General features: G+C 42.2%; 1 protein-coding gene across 1 annotated transcript in view; it reads left to right on the top strand.

Annotated features, from left to right (window-relative positions):
• The first annotated feature begins 569 nt into the window (after positions 1-569).
• Positions 570-12,502, top strand: part of FBXO3 (F-box protein 3) — a 39,722-nt gene continuing 27,789 nt past the window's right edge. The window contains exons 1-3 of the mRNA XM_049890873.1: positions 570-698; positions 5,491-5,580; positions 11,811-11,974. Coding sequence (XP_049746830.1) covers positions 595-698; positions 5,491-5,580; positions 11,811-11,974 — 358 coding nt within the window. The 5' untranslated portion in view covers positions 570-594. The remainder of the gene's footprint in view (positions 699-5,490; positions 5,581-11,810; positions 11,975-12,502) is intronic.

The following is a 12,502-nucleotide window of genomic DNA, read 5'->3' as shown; positions in this document are numbered from 1 at the left end:
TGTAGGATGAAAAACGAAGAGATGCGATAGGTTCTGGAGTCAATGGCGGGGAGGAGTCAGTGTGAGATTTAGGGCCAGGGTTATTTCTCCCGCTAAGCACCTGGGAAGCACCTGGGTTCGAACCGCAGACTTTTCCGTTAGCAGCGAGCGCTGTAATCACTGCGCCACCTGGGATCCTTCCAGAATATCTGGGTGTAAAATTACGGATGAGGACCTGGGAAGACCGGGGCAGACGATTTGGCAACAAAGGCTGGGGGAGGGTGGGCTGGACAAATGTAGGAACAGGGAAGACAGGAAAACTACGAAGATTTGATAGGGGAGGACGAGGGCAACCGGCAGAGAACCGGCTACACTGCGAGGCCGGGATTTTGCATAAGCAGCCCTGGTAGCGCCAGCGTCGGGCTCACGGCGCGGTGGGCGGAGCCTCCCCGGGAACCGCCCCTCGGCCCGTCCTGCGGGCGTGGCTGCCCCGGCGGTTACATAACAAACCTGTGCGATCCGCCTGGGAGCTGCTCAAGCGGTGGCGGTGGCGGTGGCGGGGGGCGGGGCTGGGGCGGGACCGGGGCGGGACCAGGCCTGCAGGGGCCAGGCAAGATGGCGGCCATGGAGACTGAGGCAGCCCCTCTGACCCTAGAATCGCTGCCCACGGACCCTCTGCTCCTCATCTTATCCTTCTTGGACTACCGCGACCTAATCAAGTAATGGGACGACACGGATGGCAAGGGTGGGACCATGGGGGGAGAAGCTGGTGAGGCAGGAAGGAATGAGGCCCGGCCTGCCGACAGGATCCCGACTCCTGCGGCCGCCAAAAGGTGACGCCAGGGCCGCCCTTATCCCGCAGAGCCATTCTGGGGGCCCAGACGAGACGGGGGTGGAAAGGGCCTCGCCCTGAAGTCTTCCTTCCGTTTAGGGCCCAGGCCTGAGGAGCGACGCTAGTCTTCTCTCCCAGGCCTCGGCGAGGCCCAGTTGCAAGGGAGGGAAGTGGTGCTCCCTGGTGCCACCCCGCCGCGCCCCGCGAACCCCAGCGTCCTGTACCCGCTCGCCTGCTGGCCTCCGCCCTGCCTGCGCCCAGCCTGGCTGCTTTGGAAAAGCCCCTAGCCGGGCCGAGCTCTTTTCAGCCTGGGTTCCAGGCCTGCGTACTTTGACGCTGGATTGGGCAGGTGGGGCTCCCGAGAGAAGGAGCCAGGCGACCCCCTAGTCCCCCCGCCCCCAGGTGCGACTTTCTGCTGCGCCGTAATCGCTGGCAGGGCTTGCTCTCGGATTTATACTCTTGAGAATTTTGTTTTGTTCCACGGCCGCCTTCGTCATAATTGGTTGTTGGATTTTGTTTTTTTGGTGTTGACTTTGGGAGAGCCTGTGCATTTGGGGTTTCCCACATTGCAAGCATTTGTTCCAAAAATAAACACCGGTTGCTGGTGAGGGTGGTTAAATAACCAGTTCCTTCAGAGTTTGGAATTGTCTGTGATGGTGGAAGACATGCCTGTGATGGTGGAAGAAATGCCTGTTATGGTGAAAGAAATGACGCATCTCCCCTCCCCCTCCAGGGGTCAGCACTGTTTACACTCTTGACAGCTGGTAGCATGGCCCTGAGTTTCTTGTGCCACCGCATGTATTTGCAGAGGCGGAGAAATCGCCCTCTTAGGATGGGGGTAGGCGAGTTTGAGTTGATTGTTGTTTTATATTATGTTGGATTCTAGCCACTGGAGGATTGTGTCCTGTGTATTCGGATTAGAAATACAGACTTGGAGTTACAGGTAGCTATTGGTTGGCCTGAGTGGTAACAGAGGGATCATCCGAGTTTCTGGCTGCTACCTGTGTTGTTGTTGTTAGGTGCCGTCGAGTCAATTCTCACTCGTATTGACACTATGTACCAGAACGAAACACTGTCCAGTCCTGCGCCATTCTCACAGTTGTTGTTACGCTTAAGTCCATTGTGTCAGTCCATCTCATTGAGGGTTTTCCTCTTTTTCGCTGACCCTGTATTAGTACCTGAGAGCACTTTTTTTTGTTGTTTTTTCTCCTAAAGAATATAGTTATCTCTCTATTCAGTTTTTCCCCAAAGCTGAGAATTAAAGTTTATCTTTTCTTTGTTTTTGTCTGAATTTTCTACTGCTATAGCCTTTTTACAAGTCTCACCCTCCCCACTTTTGATTCACGGGCTACCTTGCTGTTAGAGTAATTTTTCTAAGGCAGATTAGGCTCTGTCATTCTCCTGCTTGAACACTTATGCTGCACCCTTATTGCTTACAGACTCTTTAACATGAACTTCTGGGAGCACTTAAGGCCTTTATTACCTGGCTAACCTAAGGCCTTTCAGGCCTTCTTTTCCACTGCTGTATTTACATTGTTTACTCTTACCAAATCAGACCTGTGCCAGCATTCCACACACTTGCGTTCTTTTGTTCTGTGGTTTAAGCGCTTCACTCTGTCTGAAATGTCTGCCTGCCTCTTCTCAACCTGGCAAGATGGAATTCCTTTAAGACCTCCTCCAATCTCTTGCTTCTGCAGAATATATTTGCCATGCTAGACAGATTGTGCACTTCTTGAATGCAAGGACTCTTGTTTATCTTTGTATTCATCATTCATTCAACAGGTTTTTTTTTTTTGAGTGCCTGCTGTGTGCCAACCTGTTAAATATTAGGGATGCTATAAGGAACAGGATAGACAAGGTCTCTCTCATGGAGCTTATAGTCTTGTGGGCAAGCTGGAAACACAAGTAAACAAGTGCATAATTATAAGAGGTACTATGAAGGAAATAAGCAGATTGCTCTGGTAAGAATAGGAAAGGGAAGGACAGACAATCAAATTCAAATTGGAAGGAGCTGCCATTTAGAAGGAGCTGTCATATATGAAGGATGGCATAGAGCTGTCCCGGCAGAAGGAACAATGGTGGCATGGCCTTTTGGAGGCGCTAGAAGGCTGGTGTGGCTGGAGGTAGGGAGTGACTCACAGACAAGGTGGCTTGTGATGATACTGGCCAGGTCATGCAGGAGCTTGTGAGCCAAGGTGAGGAAATCAGATTTTATTTTAAATGCTTAAGGGAGTAATTAAAAGTTTTAAACAGAAGTGACATGATCCCTCCATAAATTTACTGTGGGAGTGAATTGAGTTGAATACCATTGTATTTTATCCACAGAAAAGTTTCCAGTTCACTGCCACTTCTTTCCTGCGCCATACAGCCCAGCTTTTTCAAGTGTCCAGGTCATTGCTAAGCCCTGGCATTTTGGGTACATATTTGCTGAACTGGATTGGATTGGATTGGCCCATTGGGATCATCATATAATATCTGCTGCACAATTTGATTTTGAAATTGCATGATGCCTTCTCTTTGCCAGGGTTATTTATTGCATAGCATTCTCAATCAGAGCTTTGAACTGGTTCATTCTGGTTTGAACCACTGCTGAGAATTTGCATTTCCATCCCCCCAAAACAAAAAAAGCAAACCCGTTGCTGTTGAGTCAATTCTGACTCATAACGACCATATAGGACAGGGTAGAACTGCCCCGTAGAGTTTCCAAGGAGTGCCTGGTGGATTTGAACTGGTGACCTTTTGGTGGCAACCGTCGCTGTTAACCACTATGCTACCAGGGTTTCTTTTCCACCCCTAGATACACTGAATCAGAATCAACAGTTGAACAAGATCCCCAGCTGATTCTTATGTATAATACATTTTGAGACCCACTGCTCTGTTAGTGGAAACCCTGGTGGCGTAGTGGTTAAGAGCTACAGCTGCTAACCAAAAGGTCAGCAGTTCAGATCCACCAGGCCTCCTTGGAAACTTTATGGGGCAGTTCTACTCTGTCCGATAGGGTCGCTAAGAGTCAGAATCGACTCAACAGCAGCAGGTTTGATTTTTGATTTGGTCTCCATTAGTGGTTCTCAGAATTGGCACCCAACCAGTATCATTAGCATCTGGGAACTTGTGAGATGTGCAGATTCTGTGCAGGGGTTCAAAGCTCTGTTCTCAGCCCTCGCTGTGCATCAGAATCACCGTTGGCACTTTTTAAATGTATCTGTGCCTGACTTTCACCTCAAGCCTTCAGAGTCAGAATCTCTAGAACAGTAGTTTCCAACCTTAATTGAGATCATACCAGAGATTCTTTTATGTTATTTAACTGCTGGGGGAGGAGAAGAAGAGGGGTCAAGAAAAGAGGGATGGAAACTGCGTTGAGGAAATCGAAGGGATTCCTATGTTTACAAAAGTTAGTTTGGGCATGTGCTGAGCTTGGCAGAGAAGGATGAGGATGAGGTTCAACCCCTGCTGAGAATTTGCATTTCTAACAAGTTCTCCGGTGATGCTGATACTGCTGGCTAGGGAATTGGGACCAATTCTCAGAACCCCAGATAGAGCAGTGATTCTCAGATTTTAATATACTGAGAATCACCTAGGGATCTTGTAAAAATGTAGATTCTGATTCAGTACATCTGGGGTGGAAATGCAGGAAGTTCCCATAATAGTCAAACCCACTGCCATCAAGTCAGTTCCAACTCATAGTGACCCCATAGGGTTTCCAAGGCTGTAAATCTCTATGGGAATAGACTGCCACATCTTTGTCCCATGGAACTGCTGGTGGTTTTGAACTGCCATCCTTGTGGTTAGCAATCGGTCGCTTTAACCGTTGCACCACGAGGGCTCCTTAAGGGTAGTCAAAGCAAAGTTATTTTCACTACTGTTTACAGGTGAGAAAACTGTTAATTGATTAGCTATTGCCCAAGTGAGATCTTTGAGCACCTACCCTCTAACTTTTGATTCCTCTTTTGAAAGGATAAAAATCCATTTCCCTAATCTTCGGTTCTTCTTCTTGTCAGATTAATCATATAGGGCAGTATTTACAGGATTGAAGCACTATTGTGTTAGTAATCTCTGTAGAGTAAGAAAATTGTTTGCTTCTAAAGTTATATGCTTTTGAACAGCTGATACTGACTGGTATAGCCCTGAATAGTGAACTGTAACTGTTATGGATCTGACATCTTTTATAGGTGGACTCTCTCAGTAGCTGTTGTAATTAAGAAGTGGTTTTGGCTGCAATATTTCTTTTCTTCTTTACGAAAAAATCAAAATAAAAAAAGGGTCTGTAGATTTAGTAGCACAAAAGTCTCATGGAACTTAAAAAAACAATCACTTTGTTTACATCTGAATAACATTTCTTCCTGGATGTAGAAATGACTGTCACAGTAATAAATGTAGGAAAGTGCCTTGATTTCAGATTAACCCCAATGCCATTATATATTATAAACTTTCATATGAAAATTGCAATTGTAGAGGTTTCAGGGTTTGTCTGTAAACTCAAATAGTTAAAATATTACTACTCACAAGGTAGCTACACTAGCTAAGATGTTAAACAGGTCCTAGAAAATATTGTTTTGCAGTTAAAAGGGTAGAAAATGGATAATACAGAAGAGTAAAAAGAATCAAAAAAAACTTTAAATTTAATTTTTAAATTTTTTCTTCTTCTCTTTCATACTTACCACGAATCTGGTTACTGCCAGTTGTTGCTATGTCAGTCGAAGACTTAGCCAGCTATCAAGTCATGATCCACTGTGGAGAAGACATTGCAAAAAATACTGGCTTATATCTGAGTGAGTATGCTGGGAAGTACTGTTTTTTGATAGTAGGCCCTTGGCTTCCATAATAGTAGTTTGTCCTGATTCTCGTAACTCCTTCGGTCTCTATCTCCTTTGATGGCTCTTCTTGTGCCTGTCAGTAAATGTTGCTGTTCTCCAAGGTTTTATCTTTGGCCACTGCTTTTCTCATTCTATGAACTCTGCTGCGTTGATTGTTGTGGTTTATAGTGACTACATGGTTGTTCCTAACCCCCAAATCTGAAACTCCAGCCCCGATATCCCTGCTAAACTTCATACTTGTTTGTAAAACTGTCTTTTGGACCTTTCCATTGGATGCCCTACGGGGATTCGCTGAATTCAGTAAATGTTAACAACTTTGACAGAATGTAAGTTGAGAGTTTGACAGAATAAACAGAAGGTGAGAGTTCGAAAAGGTGAAAGAAAGGGTTATTATTAATTGCTGTCAAGTTGATTTACACTTATGGCGACCCCATGTGTGCAGAGAAGGACTGCTCCATAGGATTTCCAAGGCCGTGACCTTTCGGAAGCAGATCACCAGGCATGTCTTCTGAGGTGCCTTGGGTGGGTTCGAACTGCCAGCCTTTTGATTAGTAGTCAAATACTTAACCATTTTTGCCACTTAGGGAAAGGGTAGGGATGCTAATAATCTTTTACTCAGATTGAGGGGAGTCAGAATAGTAACTAAAGTTGGTGGAGTAAAAAGTAGAGGTTTAAGTATATTGTTTAAAGCTATAAGCTATCCAGTAAAACTAAAAATAAGTTATCAAACATTGGAAAAAGGAAGAACAGGGAAGGCAGAATTTTAGGTGTTACTATTACTTCATTTTTCACTTTAGGGTGACAGTAGATACAATTGATTCTCATTTTTCATGGTAGTTATAGTTATAGTCTATAAAGTTAACTGTAAACACTGAATTAATGAGTACTGAACCATTGTTCCTAGGGGAAATACAAGGTTAGGTTCCTGCAAGCCTCTGGTCACAACATTTTGTCAACCAGTTAATACCTAACTTTGTTTTTCATGTTTCCATTTAAAAGACACCTTATTTAATATATATTGTTGATTCATTATTATTGGATTCACTGCCAACAGCACTATAACTCATGCCTGAATGAAGCTTATCTAACACATATTTTCTCTGTAAGACAAATCATAGTCTTCTTGCGCTTAGGAACACTAGACAACACTTCAGCACTATGGTTAGAGGTGCATTTTAGACAGTGAAATCACCAACAAAGAACAAAAACATGAGAAAAACATAGCAGTTAATTGTTCTTATTGTTAGTTGCTGTCGAGTTGTTCTAGTCGGTTCCAACTCATGGCGACCCCATATGTGCAGAGTAGAACTGATCATAGGGTTTTCAAGGCTGTAGCCTTTCTGAAGCAGATTAGGCCTGTCTTCCAGGGTGCCTCTGGTTGGGTTCAAACTGTCAACTTCTCGGCTAGTAGTCGAGCGCTTAACTGTTTGTACCACCCAGGGGCCATCATGACAATTAATAGACCCTGAAAAGGACAGTTGTTCATAGTATGAGAGCCTTATTCACCCTCACCTGGGAATATGCACATTGGAGGACTCAAAATTTTTATTTCTCTGTTCATGTGTGTACATGACTGGGAAAGCACCCCAAGTATTGATGTTGGATACACATAAATTTTGGTGAGTTCACAAATACAGAATCCACAAATAATGAGAATCTACTGTACTATGTAAAATTGATCAAATCAAGAACTAGAGGCATAAAAAATAGAGACAATGCTAGGGGCCTCGATATATGACATAAGTAGTATACAAACCATAATGAACAATGCATAGACACCAGAAGATAAACTAGGTAATTGGAATCTCCTAAAAATTAAACACATAAGCTCATCAAAAGACTTCATCAAAAGAATACAAAGAGAACTTACAAACTGGGAAAAAGTTTTGGCTATGTCATGTTCAACCAGGGTGTAATCTATAAAATACTTCACCTCAACAACAAAAAGACAACCCAATTAAAAAATGAGCAAAGGATATGAATAGACACGTCACCAAAGAAGACATTCAGGCAGCTAACAGACACATGAAGAAAAGCTCACGATCATTAGCCATTAGAGAAATGCAAATCAAAACTACAATGAGATACCATCTCATCCCAACAATACTGGCACCAATCAAAAACAAAAAATAATTATTGGAGAGGTTGTGGGGAGATTGGAACTCATAGGCACTGATGGTGGGAATGCAAAATGGTACAACCATTTTGGAAAACATGGTGATTCCTTAAAAAGCTAGAAACAGAAATAGGACACGATCCGGCTATCCTACTCCTAAGAATATATCCTAGAGAGATACGAGCTGTCACATGAATAGACATATGCACACCCATGTTCACTGCAGCATTATTCACAATAACAAAAAGATGGAAACAACCTAAGTGCCCATCAGCAGATGAGTGGATAAACAAACTGTGCTACATACACACAATGGAATACTATGCAACGATAAAGAGCAATGATGAATCCGCAAAACACATCACAACATGGATGAATCTGGAGGGTATTATGCTGAGTGAAATAAGTCAACCACAAAAGTACAAATACTGTATAAGACCACTATTATAAAAACTGAAGGTTTACACACAGAAAAAAAAATCTTTGATGGTTACAAGGGAGGGGAAATCACTAACTAGATAATAGACAAGTGTTAACATTGGTGAAGGGAAAGACAACACACTATATAGGGGAAGTCAGCACATTTTGATCAAGACAAGGTCATAGAAGCTTCCTAAACACATCCAAACACCTCGAGGGACTGAGTTACTGGGGCTGAGGGTAGGGACCATGGTCTCAGGGGACATCTAGGTCAGTTGGCATAACATGGTTCATAAAGAAAATATTTTACATCTTACTTTGATGAGTAGTGTCTGGCATCTTAAAAGCTTGTGAGTGACCATTTAAGATACATCTATTGGTTCCCCTACCAATAGAAGCAAAGGAGAACGAAGAAAATGGAAGACACAAGGAAAATATTAGTCCAGAAGACTACTGGACCACATGAACCACAGCTTCTACCAGCCTGAGCCTAGCTGCCACCACCGGTCACTCTGATAGTGATCATAACAGAGAGTCCGAGACAGAGTGGGAGAAAAATGTAGAACAAAATTCAAATTCACAAAAAAGACCATACTTACTGGTCTGACAGAAACTGGAGGAACCCCTGAGACTACGGCCCTGGATACCTTTCTAACTCGGAACTGAAGCCACTTCTGAAGTCTACCTTTCAGCCAAAGATTAAAGACCAAAAAAAAAATCCAAACCTGTCGCCGTCGTGTCCGACTCATAGTGACCCCATAGGACAGAGTAGAGCCGTCCCACAGAGTTTCCAAGGAGCACCTGGTGAATTCAAACTGCCGACCTTTTGGGTTAGCAGCTGTAGCACTTAAGCACTATGCCACCAGGGTTTCTAAGCCAAAGGTTAGACAGGCCTGTGAAACAATGACACACGTTGAGAAAGTGCTCCTTATTTCAATCAAGTATCCAAGACTACATGGCAACACCTGCCCAAAAGCAAAGATGAAAAGGCAGGAAGGGACAGGAAAACTGGACTAGTGGATGTGGGGAACTCATGGTAGAAAGGGAGAGAATGCTGACACATTTCAGGGATTGTAACAACTGTCACTAAGCTATAAATTTTTGAATGAGAAACTAATTTGCTCTATAAACTGTCACCTAAAGCACAATAGAAAAAAAAAAGTAGGTTTTTATTCCCGAAAAGAAAAAGAACTAGAGGCGTAAACATTTAAAATTATACAGATACATTCCAGAAGTAACTGAAGTTTCCTTTGAGGAGTTGCACTGAGAATAGGAGACTAGTCTTTCATCATAAGTTCTTTGGTACTGTTTGATTTTAATAATATACAGAGAGAGCAAGCCCTGGTGACACAGTGGTTCAGAGCTACGGCTGCTAGCCAGAAGACTGCACCAGCCGCTCCTTGGAAACTCTGGGGCAATTTTACTCTGTCCTATGGGGTCACTATGAGTTGGAATCAACTTGACAGCAGTGGGGTATATATTATTTGAAGTAACAATAAGATATTCCCCTTCCTCTGCCCCCAACCCTGACAAAAGTAACCCTGAATTAGAACTGTTCTCTTTTCGCCATCCTTAAACCTGATCCTCCTGGATTCCCAGTCTTCATGGCAGCACTATCCACTGAGACACCTAAGCCAGGTCCTTGGTCCCCTCTTTTTCTCTCCGTACGTTCACTTACCACACCTTTCTGATTTTAGCTTCTGCCTCTTGAATCTTCCGGTTCATGTCCGCTCACTTACCACATTTTTAGTTCAGTTCGTCATCTTTTATTGGGACTACTCAAAACCCTCAACTCTATGCTGCTAGCTTAACCAAACCCAAAACCTAATCTGTTGCTGTCAAGTTGATTCCGACTCATAGTGACCCCATCAGACAGAGTCGAACTGTTCCAAGGCTGTGATTTTTATGGAAGTGGACTGCTACATCTTCCGCAGAGCGGCTGGTAGGTTCAAACTGCCATCCTTTTGGTTAGCTTGCATCCATTAAATTTACTGTTCCCAAACCACATCCACAAATCTGCCCGTTTAACTCCCCAGTTATACCCTTCAGTGACTCTCCACTTCCTACAGGATAAAGTCCAAGCTCATTAATACGTTACCCTGAGGCCTTCTGTGGCTGCCTTATTCTCTCCCTCTTCTAACTCTTAATTTACCTTCCAGTAATACTGAAATATCTCATAGTTCACTAGAGACACCTTAAGGTCCATGGGTGTTGCATAGAGTTTGTGCTTGACTGCTAATATAAAGGTTGGCAGTTTGTACCCACCCAGTGGCACAGCAGAAGAAAGGCCTGCTGATCTCCTTGCATAAATATTACAGCCAAGAAAACCCTGTGGGACGTTTCTACTCTGTAACACACAGGCCACCATGAGTCAGAGTTGGCCTGACAGCAATGGGTTTCTATTTTATTTACAGATAACCTACTGTTTATACTTCCACGCTTTTGCTCATGCTGTGTCTTCCACATGTGCAGGAGTTTCCCATCTTTTTTTTTTTTTAAACTCAGTAATTCTTACTCATCTTTTAAGAGTCTTCCATGAAGCCCTCCTTGAATCTCCAAGTCTAGTTAAGAACCTTACCTTCATGGTCCCAGAGCTCTCTGTAAACATTTCTGGCTTCACGCCTAACATGTTACGGGAGTTATCTACATAACTCTTTCTGATTAAACTATATATTTTTTTAAGATAAAAAATGTACTTTATTATTTATGTTCTCAGTGGCTAAATGGGCACTCAATAAATGTTTATGGAATTATACCAAATAGAAATGTTGCCTCCTGTCTGGAGGGGAGATCAGAGGGCAGGAGGAGGGTCAGAAGCTGGCCGAATGGATACAAAAACAGAGAGTGGAGGGAGAGAGTGTGCTGTCTTATTAGAGGGAGAGTAACTAGGAGTATATAGCAAAGTGTATGTAAGTTTTTGTATGAGAGACTGACTTGGTTTGTAAACTTTCACTTAAAACACAATAAAAATTAGAAAAAGGGAATTCAAAATGTAAGATCACAGTTTCTAGCCAATCTGTGAAAAGATGAAGCTTTCAGTGATTCTCCCTATTTTTGTGATAATGTCTACTGATGATCCTGTAACCTTCCTCGGATTTGGGAAGACATTAGCTCTGGCATCATGCTTGTCCACGTCCCACTTTTGTCTTTTTGAATATATGATGATGAAACTTTCTTTTTGCATTGCTAAAAAAAAAAAAATGTTGCATCATATAATTGCTTTGATTCTTTAAGATTCTCTGGCTAATTGTACCCAATGTAAATACATTCAATTAATATTATATCATTAGATTCTAAGTATTCTCTAGAATAGAAAAATACATATACCTTTTTAAATTTTATAATTGGTATAGTTTTAGGATTAACTTGAAATTCATACTCTACATACTCTTTACATTATATTTTATTAGGAAGCAAAAAACTTAGAAAAAATAAGTAAAAAGTAAGAAAAGAAGTTATTGATAATCCTTCCATGCCAGCTATAACTCCTATTAAAATATTTGGTGTATCACTTTTTGCTACCTAGTCTGCTTAAATAAAAGAAAGCAAAAGTAACCACAAATTCCCAATAAAATATGTTGGTAAGTGTCTAACATACATGTTAATATCATATCAAAAGATTTTTAATCTCATTTTTTTATCTATCTAGGGAAGAGAAAACACAGAAGAATCAGTGTTGGAAATCTCTCTTCATAGATACTTACTCTGACGTAGGAAGATACATTGACCATTATGCTGCTATTAAAAAGGCCTGGGATGATCTCAAGAAATATTTGGAACCCAGGTGTCCTCGGATGGTTTTATCTCTGAAAGGTACTGAAAATACAGGGTCTCCCTACCTGATTTTATTTACTGTTATTGTAAATAGATTAAATAACCTTGGGCCTCTATTATCTGTGCTAACCTATGCCTGTGTGCTAATCCAGCACTCTCTGTAGCTGAGCATTCACATTTGGCCAAGGAAGTAGAAAACCACCACTGTAAGGACTACGTATCCTCCTCACTCTAGTGCTCGCCCTAGTTCTGCCTACCTTGGGACCCACTTCATTATCTGTTGGAAGGGCAAGCTGAACTCTTTTTATCCTTATATTTATTTTAAATAAAAACACTAGTAATACTAAGATTGCTTGAGGATAACTACTGTGATTTCTTTTAAAACTTTTTTTTTAATTGAAAAAACTTAGCCTTCTGTGTCAACCATCTCTTACTTTTAGTACAAGTAGGAGGAAAAATGTTTGTTCAACAGCCTAACATTTGGAAAGTACCTGGGTCCTTAACAGTATAATAGCAGCATAAGAGAGTTTGGAAATTTTTATTGCTATTTTGACGTTTACAGAACAG

Source organism: Elephas maximus, chromosome 7 (genome assembly GCF_024166365.1).
Source record: "Elephas maximus indicus isolate mEleMax1 chromosome 7, mEleMax1 primary haplotype, whole genome shotgun sequence".
NCBI classification, from domain to species: domain Eukaryota; kingdom Metazoa; phylum Chordata; class Mammalia; order Proboscidea; family Elephantidae; genus Elephas; species Elephas maximus.
Note: the sequence above shows the minus strand (reverse complement) of the source record. Positions and strands in the feature narration are given on the sequence as shown.